This window comes from Petaurus breviceps, unplaced genomic scaffold, assembly GCF_028583685.1.
Source record: "Petaurus breviceps papuanus isolate PSGF00001 unplaced genomic scaffold, PetGlider_PUasm1.0 90686, whole genome shotgun sequence".
In the NCBI taxonomy this organism is placed as follows: Eukaryota; Metazoa; Chordata; class Mammalia; order Diprotodontia; family Petauridae; genus Petaurus; species Petaurus breviceps.
Genome location: NW_027187309.1, coordinates 96,979 through 119,937, shown reverse-complemented (window position 1 = coordinate 119,937; position 22,959 = coordinate 96,979). Strand labels below are relative to the sequence as shown.

The 22,959-nt window shown below is 36.7% G+C and overlaps 1 protein-coding gene across 3 annotated transcripts in view; it reads right to left on the bottom strand.

Moving 5' to 3' along the window:
* Positions 1 to 22,959, bottom strand: part of FBXO25 (F-box protein 25) — a 110,325-nt gene that overhangs the window by 12,747 nt on the left and 74,619 nt on the right. For all 3 annotated transcript variants that reach the window (XM_069065388.1, XM_069065385.1, XM_069065386.1), the window contains 3 exons: positions 17,019 to 17,112; positions 15,825 to 16,009; positions 5,822 to 6,004 (listed from right to left, as the gene is read on the bottom strand). In XM_069065388.1, coding sequence (XP_068921489.1) covers positions 5,822 to 6,004; positions 15,825 to 16,009; positions 17,019 to 17,112 — 462 coding nt within the window. The remainder of the gene's footprint in view (positions 1 to 5,821; positions 6,005 to 15,824; positions 16,010 to 17,018; positions 17,113 to 22,959) is intronic.

Sequence of the window (22,959 nt, the reverse complement as noted above, 5' to 3'; positions counted from 1 at the left end):
TTATTTCCTTTCAAGACAATCTAATTTTAAGGGTTTGGCCTATACTTTGATCAAAATGGTCAAGTTTGTTTTACCTTTCCATTTTTATTAGACTTTATACCTCTTCTCATGATTTAGCAAGACTAGCCTTAAATGCTATTCTTTGCACAGAATACTTGCATTTCTTCACTCTATTACTTCTCATTAACTACTGCCCATTCCTAAAATACTCTCTTCTCCCTCCTTACCTCTGCCTCCTGGCTTTCTTCAAGACTCAACTCAAATGTCACCTTCTTCAAAAGGACTTTCCCCTTCCCCTATCCTGTCAAGATATATTAGGAAGACACCCTGTTTTCCAGAGTTAAAGCCCAGCAAGCAAGCTATGCTCAGAACTAAGCATAACAACAATTCTTTGTGCTCACTCTCTGGATGATCTCAGCCCCAGCAAAATCCCAGAATTGTTTCACGTGAGTATCAGGTGGTTTCTGAGCTTGGACAAACACCTGTAGTACTTGTGTTTTGGTCATGAAGGATTGCCATGAATCAAACTTGTCACATCATTGCTGTTACTCTTCATTGTCAGGGCTACAGCTCACTGTGCAGCCATTGGTAAAAGTATTGAGATAGTGAGCCCTGCTTCACTTAAATCCAATTCACTTGCAAGTCATGGCATCTCTTTCCTGATGTCATGGTTCTCTTCGAGAATGAAAGAGAAACAATAACAAGATCTCCCCACACTGCCTTGCCCTCACCCCTCACCCCTATGATGGGCCTCTGGCAGATGTATCCTTGCTTGTAAGCCATTTCCCTCACTCTGGAATTGAACTTCTGTTTGATTCCCGACTCTCCTGTCTCTAGCCAGCTTTGTTTGGTTCTGGGCACCTACAGGTTAGAGACTAGTTGATAATCCTTAAAGATTTTCCTCTGAGGTTTTTCCCATCTTAGTCCCCCATTTATTCTAAATTTGTCTTGTATATATTTGTGGTTTGTGTATTGCTTTTCCCATCAGAATGTGAGCTCCTTGAGGGCAGAGACCTTTTTTTTTGGGGGGGGGGGGCTTTTCTCCATGTCCTCAATGCTTAGCTTAGTGTACTTGGCCTAAGAAATGATTTCTGATTGACTGCCTTTTCTGTTACTTTATATGCTGTAGGACCAGATGTATCTGTTGCTAAACAGAAACAAAGCCAAGAGAACTATATAGGAGTAATGTCCTTTCTACAATGTATGAGAATTTTAAAATATCAATGCTAAACAATGAGTCATAAATCCTAAAATCTTTTAAACTATTACCATAGGATCTATTACATGGGTGTTTCAGAGAACAATTTCAGGATGAAGAAACTTGCAAAAACTCCATGCTCAAGAAATGTTAGATGAGTAAATAAAGAATTGTACATTTAAACGATTTTGTGCTACAATGGTTACTATTCTAGTGGTAAGTGCAGTAAAAGAAATGAAATTTTGTTTTGGTTTATTTCTATCATGCTGACTAAATTGCTCTAAAATCTAACAAAATGAAACAGATTTTCAAGTCAAGGCAACAAGCATTTATTAAGCACCTAGACACTATGTGTGCCATACACTAGTGTGCCAGACACTATGTAAACAGTGGGGATTCAAAGAAAAAGCAAAAAGATCCTGCCTTAAAGATCTCATAAGTTAAATGGGGAAAAGGGGGGAGACAACATGCCAACTGATTATGTGTAAATAAAATATATGAAGGTAAATTAGAAATAATCAGAGAGGGAAGGCTATAGCATTAAGGGAAGCAGGGGACTGCTTCTTTCAAAGGGTGGGATTTTTAGATGAGACTTGACGGAAAGCCAGGAGGCAGAGATGAGAAGAGGGAACATTTCAGGCACGAGGGGCAGCCAGTGAAAATGCAGACTATCCAGTGCCAGGAACAACAAAGGAAGGTAGTAGCACTGAGTAGTAGAGAAGAGTAAGGTATAAGAAGACTGGAAAGGTAGGAAAGAGCTAAGTTACCAAGGGTTTGAAAAACCAAAGCATTTTATATTTGATGTGAGGTAACTGAGAACCACTGGGGTTGACTGACTGGAGGCGGGGTGACAGACCTGTGTGTTAAGAAAATCTCTTTGACAGCTAAATAGAAAATGGACAGAAAAGGAAAGAGTGGATATAGAAAGAACCGCCAGATGGCCATTGACAATAGAGAAGTAGGTAACAAAGACCTGCACCAGGGTGGTAGCAATGTCACAGGACAGTAAGGGGTGTGTATGAGAGATATTAAAGGTAAAATCTATAGGACTTAGCAACTGATTGGATAATGGGAGTGAAAATAAAAAGTTTAGGTTGATCCCTAGGTTGGGAGCTTCTGTGATTGGAAGAATGGTAATATCCTCTCTCCAGTAACAGGAAAATTAGGAAGAGGAATTAGTTCTGAGGGAAAGATAATGAGTTCAGTTTTAGACACTTTGTGAGTTTAAGTTATGGACATTCAATTCAAGACAGGCAGTTGGAGATGTGAAACTGGAAATTAGGAAATGACGGTAGGGTTGAATAAACAAATCTGAGAATCATCTGCAGGTAGATGATAATTGAATCCGTGGGGATTTAGGTAGAATTTTTTTGTTAGCATCAAAACAGCTCAAACTTCATATTCAGAAAGGTCTATGAAATTCTTCCAAGAATCCTAACTTTGATGTTCAGTATAAATCAAAAGGAGGTAGTTTATCCAGGTTTGGCTTCTATGGATAAGCCACCTGTGTGAGCAGCTTTATCCTTCCTGGAGTGCTATTTTTCATTTTTCCAGTCAAACTGAGTCTGTTCAGAAGATCCAGGATAGTATACATCGAAACTCCAAAGGGCATAATCTTTAATTATAGCTCATGTTCATTCCTCCACGAAAATCTTATTGTGAGCTCTTAGTCTCAGACTAGCAAGTTAGAAAGGTTTGGCCACAAGAGATGAATATTTCTGTCCACAGAAACTCATGAAAGAGCCAACCAATGAATTGCTGCTTCCAATCTGCTATTGGTGGAACACCCACACTAATAAAATCAGAGATCTTTGGAAGTACTGAGTAATGAAGTTTTCTAATAAAAAAGGATTATTATTTTCTCCTACTTTTTTCTAATGACCTTTGAAAATGTGCTTCAATTCTTAGAACAAGAACCAATGTGAGTAATGTTAGTTGTACTCTGATGACAATTTTATTATCTTATGAATTTGGGAGACAGTGCCTTGCACAAAGTGGGTACTGAATAAATATGGGTTGAATGAATAAGTGAACAGATGAAAACTTGGGAACAGAACACATAAAATGTAAGTTGATGGCACATTTGTAATTATGTAGTCATTGAACTTATACTTTCTTCAAATTAAATTAAATCAACAACTACTTGAATATCAAATGGAATTACACCTAAAAAATCCCAATGTCTGTTTTTGTAAAGGATCTGCAGTCTCCCTTTGTTACCCATTCATCAATTCTATTAGGAAATTCCTCATTTCTCAATCCTCCACAGTGGATTTTATGCCTGTATTACCTTAAGGAAAATAAATTTCATTCAGCTTACCCTGGAAATTTATGGTATAAATTGTTTTCTCCCAATTTAAATGTCATAAATTATACTGAGGTGAAAAGGTAGATGAGTTTCAAAAGGGATCATTAGACAACAATTACTGATGCATCTGGCTAATATTATCTTTTAAAAACTACTTAAAATGTATTCCTAAAAAGTTTAAACAAATATTTGGTTTTTCTTTTTTCCTTTCATTAATTTCACAATGGGAATATCTTCTTAACACTTCTTAACTTCTGGTAAGATTTTAAACTTTTTATGTTTTATATGCAGGTGTGCATATCTGTATGTATGTATGGAAATAAATAGATATGCATGTATGTATGGGCTTTAAAATAATGAGATTCAAGTGAAAATTGTTATATTCAGTTCACTCCAGTCACACGGATTCTGAAATACTTCTCCACCCATGAGGTTTACACAGATTAATTTCTAAATGATGTTCATATATCTCATATTCATATTGTCATAACTCATATACTGTGTAGACCTATAAATCTATAAACTAATAGACAGTTGACAGTGATGTGTTTTTTATGCTTATTGGTCTAAGAAAATTTGTACATAAATGTTATATATCTCCAAGTACTAAATGCTACATAAAACCAACTAATCTAAGTGTTAAAAAAAAGCTAAGTGACTCATGTAAATTATTTATATATATATATAAACTTATATATATATATAAATTTATATATATATAAATAACTGTAGCAAAAAGGTTTGAGAACTTCCCAAAAGCCTTGAAATACTGTTCCCATAATGCTCTGGAATCTGGATTTATACAAATGCAATGTATTTTCTCTTTGGGAAAATTCATTAATAATAAAATAGATAGTCTTTATCAATAATAACAGTGACTGAAAAAAATCTAAGAGATTAAGAATGCATATATGGATATATAACTAGAAGGCAGAGGAATTTGGGCAAGTGGCCCCAAAATATACTTCCCCAAATGGGACTATATAATGTCCATAATTGGAGTGTGAATATGCCTTGAGAAGAAAGTCAGCTTTCCAAGTGTTTCAAGAACATTCATCTAATGAAGTTTCAATGTCTATATATGAGAGGAAGCAGGAATTTCTAGGATTTGGCTTTTATTTCATAGAAAATATTTCATGTTTTATTTCATAGAAATATTTCATATTTCATTTTTATTTCATTCTCCTCACTTTTCTTTTTTCTTACTCCCAGTCTTCTCTCAACCTTATTCTTCGGGGTCCTTGACTCCTCACAAATTCTCACACTCCTTTTGCCTTTAGAACTTAATCTTTCTTTACTATTCACTTAACAAATTCCTTTTTAATCTATAATAAATTTGAAAGCTATGCCATGTTGAGAACTAGACATATAACTATGATGTACATGACTTATGTAACTTTAATTCCTCAGGAATTTTAAATGCTGCTATTAAATTCCAAATAAAGTCTGTCTGACAAGAGTTCTTATTCTCATGTCCTAATTACACATTAAGAGCCTAACTATAATAAGATCTTTGTGGCCAATATTTAGATACAAGAAGTCCTCTTGAGAGATGAAAGATGTAGGACAGGCAAAGAGTTGAGAGAAAAATACTCACTGAAAGATGAAGAATGGTGTATAACCATACTTACATCAGTGAAGGAAAAAGGAACTAACAATTTAAGGAAAAAAATTCAACATTTGTTTTTAGAGTCCTTCACCAAAAAGGAAATGAAAAAAGAACTCGCATCACTTGATTGTGTTATTCTCTGGAATTGCTTTCTTTCTCCCACATCAAACAGTATCTCTCTACAATCTACAAAATATACGTGGAGCAGACAACATGCAACAATCATAAACAGAATCTCAGATATGGAGGGGACCTCTGAGGCTATCAAGTTCAAACTTTACCTGAACAAGAATTCCTTTCACAACATCCTACCTTTGCTTGAAGACCTCTATCAGAAGAAATCCCACTACCCCTTGAAGTGCTTCATTCTGCTTTTGAATGTCAATAGCTAGTTTTGCTAAAATAGTAGTAATATAAACGCTTTGCAGAGTACAGTTGAGTGAATAAGTATATTTACATATAATCTTCTCAAAAGGCAGAGGAACACCTGGCCGTTTAACCTTGAGCAAGTAACTTAACCCCAATTGCTTAGTGGTGGCCAGGTGGCTCAGCAAGTAAGAGCACTGGCCCCAGTGGGATCGAATCTGGGCTCAGATACTTAGCACCACACCCAGAAATAACTGGCCGTGTAACCTTGAGCAAGTTACTTAACTCCAATTGCAAAAAGGCAGAGAAACTACTACTACTACTACAATATACATCTTACCTGTTTTTCAGCAAAATGGTACTGGCAAAGTTTCTTCCATAACTGCCTGTCTTCACTGAGCATGTATAATGTTGGGGTCACTTGGCCTAAAGTAATAATATCCCATCCATCTGAGAATCTATATAATATATTATTCAGCATGTGCAGAGGAAGATCACTAAGTGTAAGGCCATTATTTACTTGCTGAAAAAAAAAGGGGGCAGCATTTTACTGAAAAAAGCAATAAAAGACACATACTTTATTTACATATAAACTTAATATTTCAAGAAAAAAATATTATCATTACCCAGAACTGGAGTACACTACAATTATACATGAAACAACAGTCACTTCAAATAAGGCATTAGTGTGGAAGTTAAGTGGTGGAAATCACTATACTAGAAGAACATGGAAGATGCTCACAATCATCTAAAGAATGATGGTAATCAGTTTGAAGATAGAGGCTGATAAATGAAAATGCCAATATTTTATTGAGCCTATTCAGTCAGTCAAGAAAGAACACTGGATTGGGCTTAGGACACATGAGATCTTCCAGATTCTAAAACACACACATACATATGCACACATGTACATGTCATGTAGCCATGATTCTATGTGTAGCTATGAAATAGTTGTCATTTTGAGAAGAATTCTACTAAAATCTGGTGAAGAAAAGTATCAAATGCTTCCCATCCTTAGCTAACACAGTATTTCTGGATGGGAGCTTGTGTAGGAATTTAGAAAGTATAAACCAGAGAATCTTAACACTTAAGAGTTATTGAAAGAAAACACCTATATTTACAACTTCTAGAACAAAAATGAAAACTATTAGAAAAGTAATGTGATTATATAAACTAGAAAAGCTGAGCATATGTTCCCTTATAAGGAGCTCTACAGGAAGGCTGCATTTAATTCCAGGGTCAGTTCAGGGGCTCAAGTTTCTGGGGTTATCCCATGGGTCCAATGAAACCAAACCTGAACTACTGTATCAAAATAGAAACCTTAGTTATCATTGAAAGAACTTCTAATTACTACTATATTTACTATAAGACAAATGTAGGAATGTAAAAAAGAATATTACTTCCTATATCCTTCCTTAAGTAGTGTTTGCATTAGTGTTCTACACTTATTTATGGTGTTTTTTTAATACATGGATGCTTTTCCCTTTAAGTTGCAATTGTTAAGATAGGGGCTGTCTCTTGTTTCACTTGAGAACTCCTATAGGCATGGGACAATTTTACATAGGAATCATTCAGTGAATACTGCTGACAAACGTGAATCTATACCCTAAGATCTGACCTAATGAGAAATAAGTTGGGAAGCTCTCTGGACTATGGCATAGCCCCAAGAGCTTGACTTCTGGGCCTAGCCAAGCCAGCTCAAGTGAGTGGAAGGTACAATTTGCTTCATTGCTGACCTTCTGGTTTTCTTGTCCTTGGCCCCTAAAAAAGTTACAGCAAGTAGAATAACTAGAAGGTATGCTGGGAAAATAATGAAACAAATGATAATATTCTAAAAACAGAGATATATAAATAAAAGCTACTAACATTGGCACCTATTTTTAAAACAATATGTGTACTTCATAAATGTATAATTATCAATGTTTGCCTTGCAGTTTTTAATTGCTCAATAAGTACTTGGTTAATTAAAATTTATAAAATCTGAAAAGTCTGAATAAAATTGCATAGTTTATACAAATATAAAGTGATTATATGGGTTATTCAGAAAATACATGGGTTATCTTCTCAGTAGTAATGGAAACATCTAAGCATACATACAGGGATGCAACTAGCAACTTTATACTTACTGTTCAGCAGTGGCAGCACACATAAGGCAGGATGTACAAAAGATAATGTGCATGTAAAATTATCTCCATCTAATAGCCTTTCCACAAATACCAGAATTAAAGGTAATTTTAAATGGGTGCTCCCATCTTCCCTACACTAATAGAAGAGAATTTCTATTATAAAAAATTTGGTTGCTGAAATGAGAAACTTTCTTAAGGCAGGCCAGAAAGCCAGGTGGAAAGAAGATATAGCTAAGTAAAGAGAACAGGGTTCCTTTCCTACCTTTACCAAAATGACAAATTAAGTCACATAGTGATAATAATGGCTCCGCCTATCTCAAGTTATTGTGATGATAAAAATCAAGCAGGAATTTATATAGATATCCTTCAAAATAAAAATCATTAATATGTTTTCAATTACAGTGTAAGATTCATAGAGAATCACAGAACTGGTAAGTGGCAGCACACTAATTCTATCTTTGTGGAAAAAAATCACAGAGTGTTTTAGGGGAAGAAGGGGACTTGAAGCTTCACACTTTCATAGAATGATACTACTCAACTTCACAAAACAATGCTTTAGACAAATAGGCATAGTTAATCTAATGAGTGAGTTTTCCATGTGTCAGGATATACACACGGATCTTTTCACAGGAATCACTTCAAATATTTGGAGGAACTACAGGGTTCTAATCAAACCACTAACTATCCACACAGCTGCCATCCTGGATTTTCTAAATACAATAAAGTACCAGAACTTCTTTTTAAAGGATTTTCAAACCTTTCATCTATGAAGAAGAACAAAGACATCTCCAAAGCAAAATGAAGCTGTTTGAGCCAGATTGAAGACCTGATCGCTGCTGGGGAACTTTTTTTTTCTTTATTTAGTCAGTATTTATGCCTTACCTACTTCCCAGAAGACTTAAGGGAGCTTTGGGTATTTTTTTCCTCTGAGGTCTCAGAACTAACTACTACATTGCTAATTTGAGAAGGCAAGCACGGCCTGTCTTGAAAGAGGAAATGTGTGTGATGGATAGTCAGAGAAAGTTTTAGATGGCTGCTTTATGGATTAAGAATAAAGACTGCTACAGTGACTGACAGAAAATAGGGCAGATATGTAAAGGATCAATTTTTAAAAGTGATTAAATCTCAGAGCTATGAAAGTATGCAGCTCCTTTTTACTTTTACAATGCTACCACTAAAGAGCTTCTCAAAATTAACATGTTTGTGGGAAATTTTTAAGAAGAAAAGGGTAGCTGGCTAGAGATGGAGAGTATTTCTGTCAAAAGAAGATTTTTAAAAAAATGGTTAATCTACTAATGGCTCAATTACAGCTAAAAAAAAATGCATACTAAGAAGCAGTAGATTTCCCACCCTCTGTCCCAAGCTGGCAAACTAAATTTTACTTCAAGCAAATGAACTGGTAGGACCAAGTCTCACAGAATTGTCAGATGGAAGCAATGTTTAATTAAGATAATTGGAAGGGAGGTTGCTGCTCCTTTTATAGACTTACCAATCTATAATTATATTCTATGTATTTCTGGTAGATTAAAATTTGAGAAAGATTTTTTGTAAGGTTGCTAAGATCTCTTTTGTTAGAATAATGCATGAAAATCTTTAAAAAGTGTTAGGAGTTGGAAATAAGCAACCATATTCTATGAGGCCAAGCTGAATTTAATTTCAAGAAATGGTCCTGTACTTCAGACTATCAATGATCTGTGGAAGCCCTCGGCCATTATCATTCCACTCTCTGACTTCTGATATTACCTTAAAATTGGCTATGAATAAACATAAGGCACCAATTCAGCATTAGACCAGCAGGTTGAAAGACCATGACTTATTATATTAAGCAGTCTCAGGCTAATTTGGTTGGCTTACTTTAGAAGCTACATAATGCAGCTGAATCATTGGACACTGTGAATGAGCTTTTATCACTGGTTTCAACTAGCATTCACAGGGGAAGTAAAAATCCTTAGAGTAACTCATAAAAGCATATGAAAATAAAAAAGAACATGGAAAATGGTGGTAATGGGTACAGAAAATACAAGCTTTGTGATAAAGCAATGCAGAAATGCCAAGGCCAGATATGCTTTCATCCACTTTCTTACTGTCAGTAATATGAACCAGGAAAAAAAATGCAAGATAAGGACTGGTGAGAGCAATCATAAAGACATTAAGAAATCCACACTCCATGTCATGGAAATAATGAAATTTTTTAAACAGGAGGCTATCAGAAGAAATGAACTTGAAGAGGGTGTGACAAGAACAACTTAGAGGTTAGGAGGTGTGCAGCAGAAAGAATGCTGGATTTAGGGCTGAATGCCACATGCTTGAATCCCAGTCTAGAACTATGATTCTATGACCTCATGAAAGGGAATGCCATAGCCAGCAAGTGGCCCTCCGCCTTCAGCTTCACAACCTTCATTGAAAGGGAATCTACTACCACCAAAGGGAGCCTATTTCACTTTTGGACAACCAGGCAGAACATGATATTCTGGGTGTGGTTTGACCAGAGTGTGGTACAGAGACACTATCACCAGGAATAAGGATTCGTGTAGGCTAAGGTTGATTTAATGCAGACCAACATCACATGAACTTTTTTTGAAGCCTCTAAATAATTTTTCAAGCTGTTATCTAACCGTCTTGTACTTGTGAAGTTGACTTCCTCAGTGCAGTAAGACTACATTTATCCCTACTGAATTTTATCTCATTAGATATGGTTCAGTATTTGAGCCTATCAACACCTTTTTGGATCTTGACTGTCATCCAATGTTATCTTTTTGTCATCTGCAAATCAGATGAGCATGCCATCTATGCCTTTATATTCAAATCACTAATAAAGTAAATCATTGAAAATGTAAAAGAGTACAGAGCCAAGTATTAATTCCTTATAGCACTACACTGAACATATTCTGCCAAACTAAAATTGAACCTTTCACAATGACTCTGAGCATGGTCACTGAACTGATTTTGAATTATCAACTGTACTTTAGTTTAATCCACATCTCTCCATCTTTAACCCAAGAATAACATTGAGCTACTTTATGAAATGCTTTGCTACACAGTGCCCTGATTGACTAGTTTAGTAATTCTTTCAAAAAGAGAAATAAACATTGTTTGGCATGACCTATTTTTGAGGAAGACATGATGCTGACTTTTTGAAGCCAGATTTTCATTAACCATCTCTTTAATGATGTTTTAGAAGTTTCTCAGAATTCAAAGTTCACTGGTCTATATTCTGAAAATTCCACTCTACTTTTTTTTAACCATGGCAAAATTAGCCTTTTTTCAGTCCTTTGTAGTCTTTTCTGTTCTTGATCTTTCAGATATCATGATAGCAATAACATTTGCTGGTACTTGCAGTTCCCAGTAATGTGGGTCATCTGGGTCAATCGAAATACTCATCACGAGCAGCTTGGTGCTTCCTCACTATGTTCTTATCCATCCAATATACCAATTCCCTGTTCGCTGTTCTTTCATTTCCAGTCTAGTTATCGACTTTCTTAGCAGAAAAAACGTAAGAACCTTATAAGCATTTATCTCTTCTCTCACTCTTGAGTTATCCTTTTCCTATACACTCCAAGCTGTAATTCTATTTTTTAAATCTTAGTATTTTCCCCAATATAACTTAAAAAATACCAAAATAAATAAAACCTTTTTTTTTTCACTCAGCACCATGTTACAGTTTTGATTAATTCTGAGTTTTAGTGCTCTCAGCTCAATTTTTATAACAGCATGGAAAGCTCTTATATTCTTTCTCTGTTACCTGCCCTTGATTCCATCATATATACAACATATACACATTTACGTATCTTTCTATGTGTATACAGATAGCTATAAATGTGTATCTACATATATATATATATACACATACACACATACATACATATATACATATGGGGGTAGATGTGGGTGGGATCCCTGTGCAACCACACTGATTTCTTCAGTCAACTCCCATTTACCTCTTGGGCTATCTTTACCTAAAAAATTTTAGTTCACAGCCTCCTACTTATCCAGCCTCTGAACTGTCTGCAATATGCTCTATTTAATCCAGTGCATGTCAAACTCTGCCTGGCTATTTTTCTTCTATCACAAATTAGGGGAAATGATCACTTTCCTCTAGGATTCCCAGCATTTCCACTGTAACAAACAGTTTTTCCCTGGTGAGAATCAGACTCAAAATTGAATTCCCTTTTGTTGTCTCTTTCACCTTTGGATGGACGAGATTATCATTAAGGAAAGTCAAGAAGTTATTAGTTGTTATTGCTACCCCTTAAGCTAATATATGGCCACTAGCCTTCATGTAGTAGCTAACAGTGGGTATAAGAATGATCTCTGGGGCCTGGACAAGAACATTTCATTCATCTGGAAAATGTCTGGGAAAACCACAGTACCTATGTTCTCACTTTTTCCTCTTTTCCCTAGACATGGTCAGCTAGATCTATATCCATAAATTTTGCCAGTATATATGTTTTATTCATGCATTTTGTTTTGTTTACTTCTCTGTTGGGTAAGTAGAAAGTAAGCTCTAGGAGATGACTGGATAATTGAAGCCCCTCTCTATAATTATGCCTCTGAATCACACTTATGATCTATTTCCAAAACTCCTTATCTATTTCTTCTTTCTGTTCATGTCTCTGCAGTATCACTACTTGGATAATAAAATTGCTTCTGATTTTCCCTACAATGATATTCATACAAATATTCTCCATCAAGCTTCCTTTCTCTGTTGTACAAGTTTTCTCACATGAATATATCTTATAGACTGACTATTTTTCCCTCCCTCCTATCCCACCTCCCACTTGTTCTATTCTCTACTTTGATCCTGTCCCTTTGCAAAAGTGGGTGCTTCCAACTTCCCTCCCTGCCAGCCTGCCCTCCCTTCCATCATCCCCCCTCACATCCCCTTCCCCCCTATTCTCCTGGAGGGTGAGATCCCCTATTTAGTGTGTATTTCCCTCCCTTCTCAAGCCAGATTCAATAGGAATAAGGTTGACCTATTCCCTTTTGCCTTCCTATTCTTCCCCTCTATTGTAACCATTTTCCCTTGCCTCTTCTGTATGAGATAATTTGCCCCACTCTGTCTCTCCCCATCTCCTCTCATTATATTCCTCTCACCTCTTAATTTCACCTTTTAAGTATCATCCCTTCCTGTTAAATTGGTCCCGTGCCCTCTATCTATGTATACCTGTAAATGTATATACACACATTCACATATGTATTCATATGCCCGCATACCCTCATATAAAGACATATATATATATATATATATATATATATATATATATATATATAATTGTCATTAATGGTTTAATATCAATTTGGAAAAAAGTTTCCAGGGTAGTTCCCCAGGAAACTGGCCTCATGCTACCTGACATTTCTTATCAAAGACCTGGGTAAAGAAGTATTCATGGCTTGTTTATAAAATTTTCAAATGATACAAAGCTAGAAGGGATAGTTAAGAAACTGTGTGTCACAGTCAGAATCCAAAATGATTGACAGGTTAGAACACTGGGTTGAATCTAGTAAGATGATATTCAGTGGTGAATAATGCAAGTCTTAGGCTTGGGTTAAAGAAATCAGCCTCAGAACTATAAGATGTGGGAGACATGGCTGGATAGCAATTTGTCTGAAAAAGATCTAGAGAGTTTTGTGGTTTGTGAATTTATCACGTCAGCAGTATGATAATATTTATTTGATCTTGAGCTCCAGTAAGAAAGGCCTCAATTCCAGGAATAAGGAGGTGACAGTCCCTCAGGATACTACTCTGGGCAGACTACTTCTGAACTATTGTGTTCAGGGAGGACACTGATAAACTGAGGAGCATCTACAGTAGGGAAACCAGGAGAGTGAAATCTCTGAGTTCATACAATATGAGAATTGGTGGATAATTAAGGATGCCAGTTTAGCTTGGAGAAGCAAAGGTTTGTGAGGATATGATACAAATATTCACATAGAAGGACTATCATATGGAGAAGGCATCAGACTTGTTCTCTTTGGCCCCAGATGACAAAACTAGGAACAACAGGTGAAATTTTCCAAAGGGCAAATTTAGGCTTGATATTAAAGAGAAAGAAAAATCTTTCTAACAGAGCCATCCCAGAATCGAATGGTTTAGCGAAGACTTTGGACATCTTCAAACAGAGGTTAACTGTAATAGGTTGGCTACATTATAACGTGGATTTCCTCTGGGCATGGGAAAGACTAGGTCTCATTCAACTCTAAAATTCTGTAATTCGGGTTCCAAAAAATCAACTTGATGAGGTCAGTATTCCTAAGCAGTAGTTCATGTTCCAGAGACAGAGTTTTAGTAAACTGTGAACTCATTAAGTCAGTAGTGAGACATGGCAAACAAACAAATTTTGAAAAATCCTATCATCAACTTAAGTCTGTTATTTTTAAGAATGGTATCTAGAATGAGGAAGCTGATAATCTCAACTGTATTTTTTCATAATCAGCATATATTTATTTTAGTGAGACAGTGGGGTGTTATGGAAAGAACTGTGGATTTGAAACCAGAATTTAGACTCAAACCATAGCTCTACCACTAACTACCTGTTTAACCTTAATCCTACATTTAAAAAAAAATTTTTTTTTTGGAGGTGGGAAGGCAGGGCAGTTGGGGTTAAGTAATTTGCCCAAGGTCATACGGCTAGTTTTGTGTTAAGTGTCTGAGGCCGGATTTGAACTCAGGTCCTCCTGACTACAGGGCTGGTCTAAATTTCTTAATCATTAAAATGAGGGGGCATTATATGGCTTCTGTGGTTCCTCCTAGCTCCCACTCTATACTCTTATGTTTTTGGAAGGAAACTGATAAGTTAGAAGAAATACAGAGAAGAATAGTCATGATGATATGAGGACTAGAAGCCAAGCAATAGGGGGATCAACTGAAGGAATGGGGGATATTTAATGTAAGGACAGACAAGCCTGGGGGCAAGGAGAATGTGGTAACTTTCTTTCAAGTATCTGCGGACAGTCACAGAGAATAGAGATTACATTTGTTTTGCTCGGTCCCAAAAAGACAAAGCTAAAAAGGATGATTTAGACGATATAATGGAAAACTTCCTGGTTATTAGAACTGTCCAGAAGGGGAATATACTGCCTTAGGATGCAGTGAGACCTCCATCACAGGAGGTTCTCAATGGGAGGCTTACATGGCTCATCAGGGATGTTACAAGGGAGATTCTTGGTTAGGGTGCAAGGACCTTCCAGAATGTAGAGAGGAAAAAACGTTTAATGTGTCTTTCTAAGCAGTAGGGAGAATAATGGAGCCTTAGGGAAAGAATGTACCTGAAGAGTAAAATGCAAAAGCTCTTCAATTATACTAGTAGGCAAGCTAGCAACCTTGAGTGGGCAGGATGCCACACAGAAGCAAAGGACCACAATAGTCCAGGGAGCTTTTCAAAATCACAGAATCTCAGAGATGGAAAAATTTCAGAGGTCAGCTAGTCTACAATAGGTACTAAATAAGTGCACAGTAACTGAACAGAAAGGGATAGAACATCAAAATTATCTATTTGCCAATTCTGCTTCAGAAAATGAGTTAGCATAATTGCTTGGAAGCAATAAATACAATTGATCTGAATTAATTTTCAGATAAGAAGGGAAAATAAAGAACTTAAGGGCTAGATGGTATACAAACTAAATAATAAAGGACTGCTGTTAGTACATTGTGCTTTCTGAAAGGTATGGAAAAATTACCTAAATTAATTTACCTCCTAATCACATAAGGACTCAGACCCATTGTATAATTACCATTCCTGCTATATTTCCAGTAAGATCTAGTGAAATATTTAAGGTTTCATCTCACCCTAATTCATCTTAAAATCTGTAACTGGTAAGATTAGCAAAGCAAGTTTTGTTCAAAATCTAGAACTGTCATTGACTGATTTTTGGGATACATGTAAGCATTAATAATATGGAATCCGTAATTGTAATGTTAGAACAAATTAAATAAAGTATAGAATCATAGGATCAAAAATCATGGATTTTGATTGAGAAGTGCACCTTAGAAACCATGGAGTTCAACCCTTTCATTTTAAAAAGGAGGAAACTGAGGGTGACCTGCCTAAGATCTCCCAGACAGTAAAGATGAGTAGAGTTTGAATCCAGGTCCTTTGATTTCTAATCCAACAGCCATGGTGGCTCTTTCAAGTGTTTATAAAGCATTCTGTAAACTGCTGGTATAATTAAATATATGTTGTACAGTGAAGACAAAAAAAAAACCATACACATACATACCTTGTTCATCTGAAGGTTTTGCAGTTGTTGTTGCCAGGTAAGTATGGTTTCTAACCTGCAAATCCAAATGTTGATATTTCCAATTAAAACAGATTTTCCTACTCCCCTAATAAGAATACAAAGTGTTGAACTCAGATCCTGAAGAAGATCTTTGATGAGGCGAGGATTTTGCTGGTCATCCAGAACTGGAAAAAACAGACAGTGTAAGAGTTAGTGCTGGAGGTAATCATCAATTTAAAATTTTTCAAATTTTACCACAATTCTGAAGGCACACTGCTTCTAAGAAAACATCACATGGGAATAAAATATGATAGTTTTCATGATTGCCTAGTGTAAGTTATTTTTTGAGGGAGAGGTGGAGTAGTTTAGGGAGAATTTTTACAAATTTTCTAAAAAAGCAATATAGTATTTCAATATATTAATTAATAGTGACTTCAACATTATGAATGGAAAACAACGTAACATTAAATGTCATATATGCTTTTAGTCACAGATTTTTGCATATGTACACTTGTTCGGTCATTCAATTCGTATCTGGCTCTTCATTACCTCATGGCCCACACTGTCCAAGGGGTTCTTGGCAAACATGCTGGAGGAGTTTGCCATTTTCTTCTCCAGTGGATTAAGGCAAATCAAGAGTAAGTGACTTGCCCAGGATCACACATCTAGTAAGTATCTAAGGTCATATCTGAACGCGGGCCTTCCTGACTCCATGCCCAGTGCTCTATCCACTAAGCCATCTAGCTGCCCCATTATGTGCATTTACCAAGAGATATTTACATGGACATACTTACATATTGTATAGCCATTACCTGACAAAGAATTTACTAATTGATCTCAGGAGTATCTGCTACCTAAACAAATTTCTGGATTTTCTTAATGTGTTAAATTGAAAAACTGATGGAGTTGATTATTTTTCCTTGTTAGAGCATTAATAAGGAGCTATCTATAGGAGGTAAAACATCTCCAAAATTTAGGGAACAAGTCACTTTTCTTATTATCAGAACACTTTGCTTGATACAAATGCCATAAATAGAAAAACATGAAACATTTAGAATGAAAAGATTTATGTAAAATTTCTAATACAACTCTCACTTTAACAACTGATATAAGCAGTATAAACATAAAAAAATTATATCACAGAAAAAGTTTTTTGATTATGAGCTCGAACACTAACATACCAATCATTCTTACCCTTTTGAACGATTTTGTCCAAAATGTTAAAGTAATTTTTTTGTGCTGCTCCGCTTAATGAAGTTAACTGAGATTTCGCAATTAGCTGCAAGAGCTTTAAAAGAAAAAGAAAACAGGATGTAAAGCTATTCAATAAAGAAATACAAATTATAAAACAATGAATTATGTATTTACAAAATGCTAATATGTTGCTGTAACATTTAAATGCCAGAGTACCAAAAATTTTGATATTTATGAAGGCTCAGACTTAAATCTTAAAGGGTGTTTTGTATAATCCATGAGAAAGTAGCCTGGGTATATTAATGTTTACCTTTATTGGGGACAATAAAGAAATTTTGGGGAAGGAGTCTCTCTGAATAGTAAAAAGTTTCTAAGCTATTTGAATTGAAAAGACCTGTGTTCAAATTCTGACTCCATAGCTTTGTGATCCCTTAGTAAAGGTAAATTTCCCTTTCTGAGTCTAGACTGACTCATGTAAAACTGAAGGGGTATACATCTTGGGTTAACTTTTTTTTTTTGGTCATAGACCCCTCTGGCAGCCTTGTAGAAAACTCAGAATAATTAAAGGAACTGCTAAATTTTCATTAGAGGATGGTAAAAATAAAGTATAAATTTTTTTCCCTATCCAAGTTAATAGGCTCCCTGAAATATATCCATGGACCCCAGGTTAAGTTAAGTTGGTATCTAAGGACTATTCCTATTTTGACAATCAATGAGTTTATCAATCATGGGAACATGCATAGGGAAAAGTGGGGAGGCTTAGCCTTTGAAGTTCTTCAACAGCACAGAGAGGTCTCTAATAGGAATAGGCCAAGACAACACTGAAACTCCAACCTCTCCCTCCCTACCTTGATAACTGGAGACTATAAATTACAGGGTTCTATTTTAGTGGTAAGGGATAAATTTAGTTAAAGGAAGTAGTAGTATTCTACATCAAAGAAAACAAAGTCACAGTCTTTTGGATTTTTATAGCATCAAAGAATCTCATAGTTGCAAAGGATTTGGAAGGACAACTAGTCCAAACTAACTGAGAATCTCTTATGTGACAGACATATTAGACAAAGGGTCAACCAGGGTTGGAATTTTTTTGGAAGGATTTTAGTGAGGTACAGCCCAATACTACCTGAGGCAGCCTATTCAATTTTTTAACAGCACTAATTATTGTTAATTTTTTTTTCTTTTCAACAAATCTAATCTGCCTACTGCTCCTAGTTTTACATGATGGGGCTGAGATCTGAACCCCTAAAAGGAAAAGACCATGTCTTTGGGATATGGATCACATAAAGGAAAAGCCCTGGATTTTCCCACATAGCCCAGGTCCCTGGTGTTTACCTAGGGTAACTGGCCTTTTCCAGTTAATTAACTGCCCTTTCATTGTCTGTACCTGGTCGCACCCTAGAACTCCATTCCCTTAATTCCATCTAAACCCTTTCTTTTTTCCCCATAGTTTTCAGTATATAAGATCCATTTTGCCTCCATTAAAGTGTTCAGATTCAGTCTGGCCCACTTGTCTATACAACTGTCACAAATGCTCAGACTCTTTAAGAATCTAGCCAAGGCTCAGATTCCTTAAGAATCTGGCCAGTTCTTAGGTTCCTTAAAAGTCTGGCCAGTATGGTGGATTTTTTAGAATTACGCTCACCCTGACTGGTGTTCTAAGAAACCTTGTCTTTGGCTGAAAGAAGATTTGGATTAAGTTCATTTGGGCAGGAACTGTGTCACTATTTAGGGGTGCCCCAGCACCCCTAAACCTCAACAGGGCCAAGCAGAAATAATATTTTTTTCTGATAAACATATATATATATACATACATACATACATACATACATATATATATATAATCCTTCTGAGGAGGTGCCTGTGTTTGGACCCCAATTCCAAGATCACATTTCTCCTTAGCCTCAAAACACTATACCTGGCCAGTTTCTCCCCAGTGCACGGATATTATGCCTAACAATTACTCATGAGTGGGCCCCTACAAAACACTTATTTCTCTGTAGGAATTATTAGTTTGAACTGACTTTGTACTAGCTCATAAAGATATTCAGTACCCAATGGACTATCTATACCAACTATCTATACCTCATATGCATCCTGGACTTCTCATTATGTGTATCCTAGACTGACGTGTATACTCCCTACATCTGTCTTGTCAAAGAAGACATTGATTGGTGGTAGATTGGGCAATCCTCAGTTGGCCCTGACTGCTAGTTAACTTTGTGACTTAACTTAGTGATGTAGCAGGCTTAAAACCCATACCTTCCTGTGCCGCCCACCCCACCTCCTGGTGAACTCTGGGTAAAACCCTTTCCCAGTAGACACAAAAAGTACGTGTTCCTTTAAAAACTGACTACTCCTTAAGCACTCCCTAATCCCACCTACATCACCTGGTTAGCATAGTTGGCACATGTTTTACTATAGTTTATCCTATATAAATTTTAACTGTACCTCTCTAAGGTCACAGGTTCCTTAAGAACTTTTGTCTGCCGAAAAGCATAAAAAGAAACCTTTGCCAATTTGACTTAAAAGAATACTTAAGTCTGTGAATTCATTCCAGATGACCTTGGAGTACTCTCGTTCTTGAGGGGTCCCTGAAACCCCCTCAAACCACGTTACTTCTTTCATTTGATGGCCTTTTAAAAACTTAAAGGATCATAGATCTAGAGCTGGAATGTAGTATAAAGTCCAAATCCCTCATTTTACATTTGAGGGAACTGAGGCCCAGCAAGATTAAATTATTTGCTCAAGGTCACACAAATCTTGGGTGGGATCTGAAACCAGATTCTCTGACTGTATAACCAGTGCTCTTTTCAAACACACCCAGAGTATCCTCAAGATTTCTGTTTTCTAGACTTCTCTCTCTCTCTCTCTCTCTCTCTCTCTCTCTCACTCACACACACATACACACATACACACACACACGCATCGAGCAACCCTGTTTAAAAAGGAACTCAGGTTTGTTTGCCATCTCTTTTAGAGCTGTTCACTGATCATCTATTCAATAACACATACTAGAATTCTAGAATTTTGCCAGAAATCAAAATCAACCCCACTGCTCTGTAGTTTGCAGTCTCCTCTTTTCTCCTGTTTGAAAATGGGAACAAAGTTGACCCTTCTCCATTTCTCCATATTGCTGATGATCTTTCACAGGTTACTGGCACCGGTTCAGCAATCAAATCTATTAGAACTTTCAGTACTCTGGGCTGTAGTTCATTGGCGCCTTGAGATCAGAGCTCATCAAAGGTGCTCTCTTATCATTTCCCTTACTGATTTTGGAGATTAACACTTTATCATCCATTTCTGTTCTGTTATATCCTGGCCAGGTAATTTTTTTTGGTAGAGAAAAACAAGTAAAATCTCACTCAATTCAGCAGGTTTGTTATAGAAGGCCGTTTGACAGACAAGTTGGTGGCTGCTTGTCTTCAATTGGCTAACAGTTCACATCTGCTTCTGCAACTGAATTATTGCTACATTTTCCTTTTGTAAAGTCAAAATGCCATCTTTCCTCCTTCTTTGAGATAAAGTGAATATTGCTTACTATTGATTGCTCTTTGGAAGGGAAGCTTACTGTACCAGTTGGCCCTGGGTGTACTTGTTATGTTAATGAATATGCTAAAACTCCTGGCCCACTACTCTGACAACAGATGTCCTTGTGATATGAAACCTTTTTCTCATTTTCCCTCTGGAATATAGACTAAGTATTGAATTAAGTCTTCCTATGAGGTTGTAGTTAGCTACTAAAAAGTACTTTGCATTTCTCAGGCTTGATAATTTCCATTAGTTCCCTTAAAAGCTTAAACTCACTCTTCACCCACCTTTTCTATCTCTCCCTGAAGAATTGATCAGTCAATAAACATCTCTCAAGCACCTACTTTATTCCAGGCATGGTGCTAAGTGGTGGGAATACAAAAAGAGGCAAATAATAGTTCCTGCCCTCAAGTAGCTCACAATCTATTGGGAGATAAAACATGCTAAAATATATACAAAACAAGCTACACACAGGAAAAATAGTAAATAATTAACAGAAGGAGGGCAATAGAATTGAGATGGATTAGGAAAGGCTTCCATTCCAGTAAAAGTATTTCAGTTGGGACTTAAAGGAAGCCAAGGAGATCAGTGGACAGAACAGAGGAGAGATAGTGTTCTAGGCAAGAGGGACAGTCAGAGAAAATGCCAGAGAATCATCTGTAACCTCCTCTGCAAAGACCTCCCTCTCCCTCACATATTTTATGGCTTTTGTCACATCTCTGCATCCCAGTTCTGCTTTTACAAGTTCCTGTTGGTGAGTAAAAATCAGAACAGTTCCCCCCAATGATTTCTTTACATTTGAAGGATGAAGTTAATGGAATCCTGATAAAGCTGCCCCTAGCCCCAATACTCTAAATTCCTTATAGGCCCCAATTAACAGCAGGCCCACTGCTCCTACCTAGCCATGATGTCCCTCCGTTTCAGTCCCCCACTCAATATCCTAACTTCTTCATATATTCTTCACTGCTCACTAGGACAGCAGGTGTGTCCATGAACTCATTATTTCTCACAGAACAGCAGGCATGTCCATGTGATGTGATCCCAGTCACTGCTTCTAGTCAGCCACTGCCCCAGACCCATTCCTCATATTTCCCACAGAAACAGCAGGTGTGTCCATGTACTCAACCACAACCACATCCATCTAGTCTCAGGACTAAAATACTCAGCCAATCAGAAAGCAGCACCACCAGGATGCCCATAAAAGACGTGGGCCCTAAAATGAAGGGGACTTTCCCTAAGTATGCACCTGCACAGTAATAGCAAAAGCTGTCCGTTAGATTAATTTATGATGTAGAGAGACTTATTATAATGTCATTATCATTCATACTAATCCTCCCAGATGGGTTTTTCTGTATGCAATGTGGGTAAGCATGCACTGTTCCACTGAGGCTGGGATCCCTCCCCTATTACCCAATCCCTTAACAAGACACTCCTGCCTTTTTAATATTCATAATTTCTGCTATGTCTTCAACCTACAAAATCTATCTTTTTTTCTCTGAAGTTGCAAGTTCCTCCTGGAATTTAGCTCACTCCATGAAGGGCATCAATCTCAATAAATGCCTACACTTGGATTAGAGGTGATCTGACTCAGAATCCTTTGAGATGGTTCTACCATATCATGAAATAGCAACAGTTACCTTTAAGGAAGGCCAGATTCCTGAGGACAAATTCATTTTGAGCCTGGGAATCATAGGATCATAGATTTAAGGATAGATAGAACCTCAAAAGCCATCTAGCCCAACTTGCTCATTTTAATAATAATAATAATATTTATATAGTTCCTATTATGGGCAAGGCACTGTGCTAAACACTTTCAGATTACCATCTCATTTGAGACTCACAATAGCCCTGGAAGGCAGGTATCATTATCCCCATTTTACACATGAAGAAACTGAGGCAGAGAGCTATTCTATGACTTGACCAGGGTTACACAACTAGTAAGTGCTTGAGGCTACATTTGAACTCAGGTCTTCTTGACTCTAGGCCTCGTGTTCTATCTACTGATCCAACTAGCTGTCTAGAAGTATGACTTGATGGTCAGTTACAGGGTGTTCTGCCTTTCACCCAACTGCCCAGAATCTAACTGCCCTTTCAGATTGAATTAAGAGCTTGCCTACACATTTTGATAAGGTTATAGGAAAGTTCCTTAATACTTAATCTTGCTGATTGATTGGTATAGGGTTAAAACCCCACCATTACATTAGTAATTCATATTTCTAGAGCTCTTCACTGCTTACAAAACACTCTTTGGGACTACTATGTGAAGAAGCCAATACTGGTATGCCTTTATTATTATGCTCATTTTGCAGAAGAAACAAAGCCGGAACTCAAACTCAGGTCTCTAGACTTCAAATCTATTTTGCCCACATTTGTTTGCTTGTTGTGTCCCTCACTATGGGATTGTGAGCTCCTT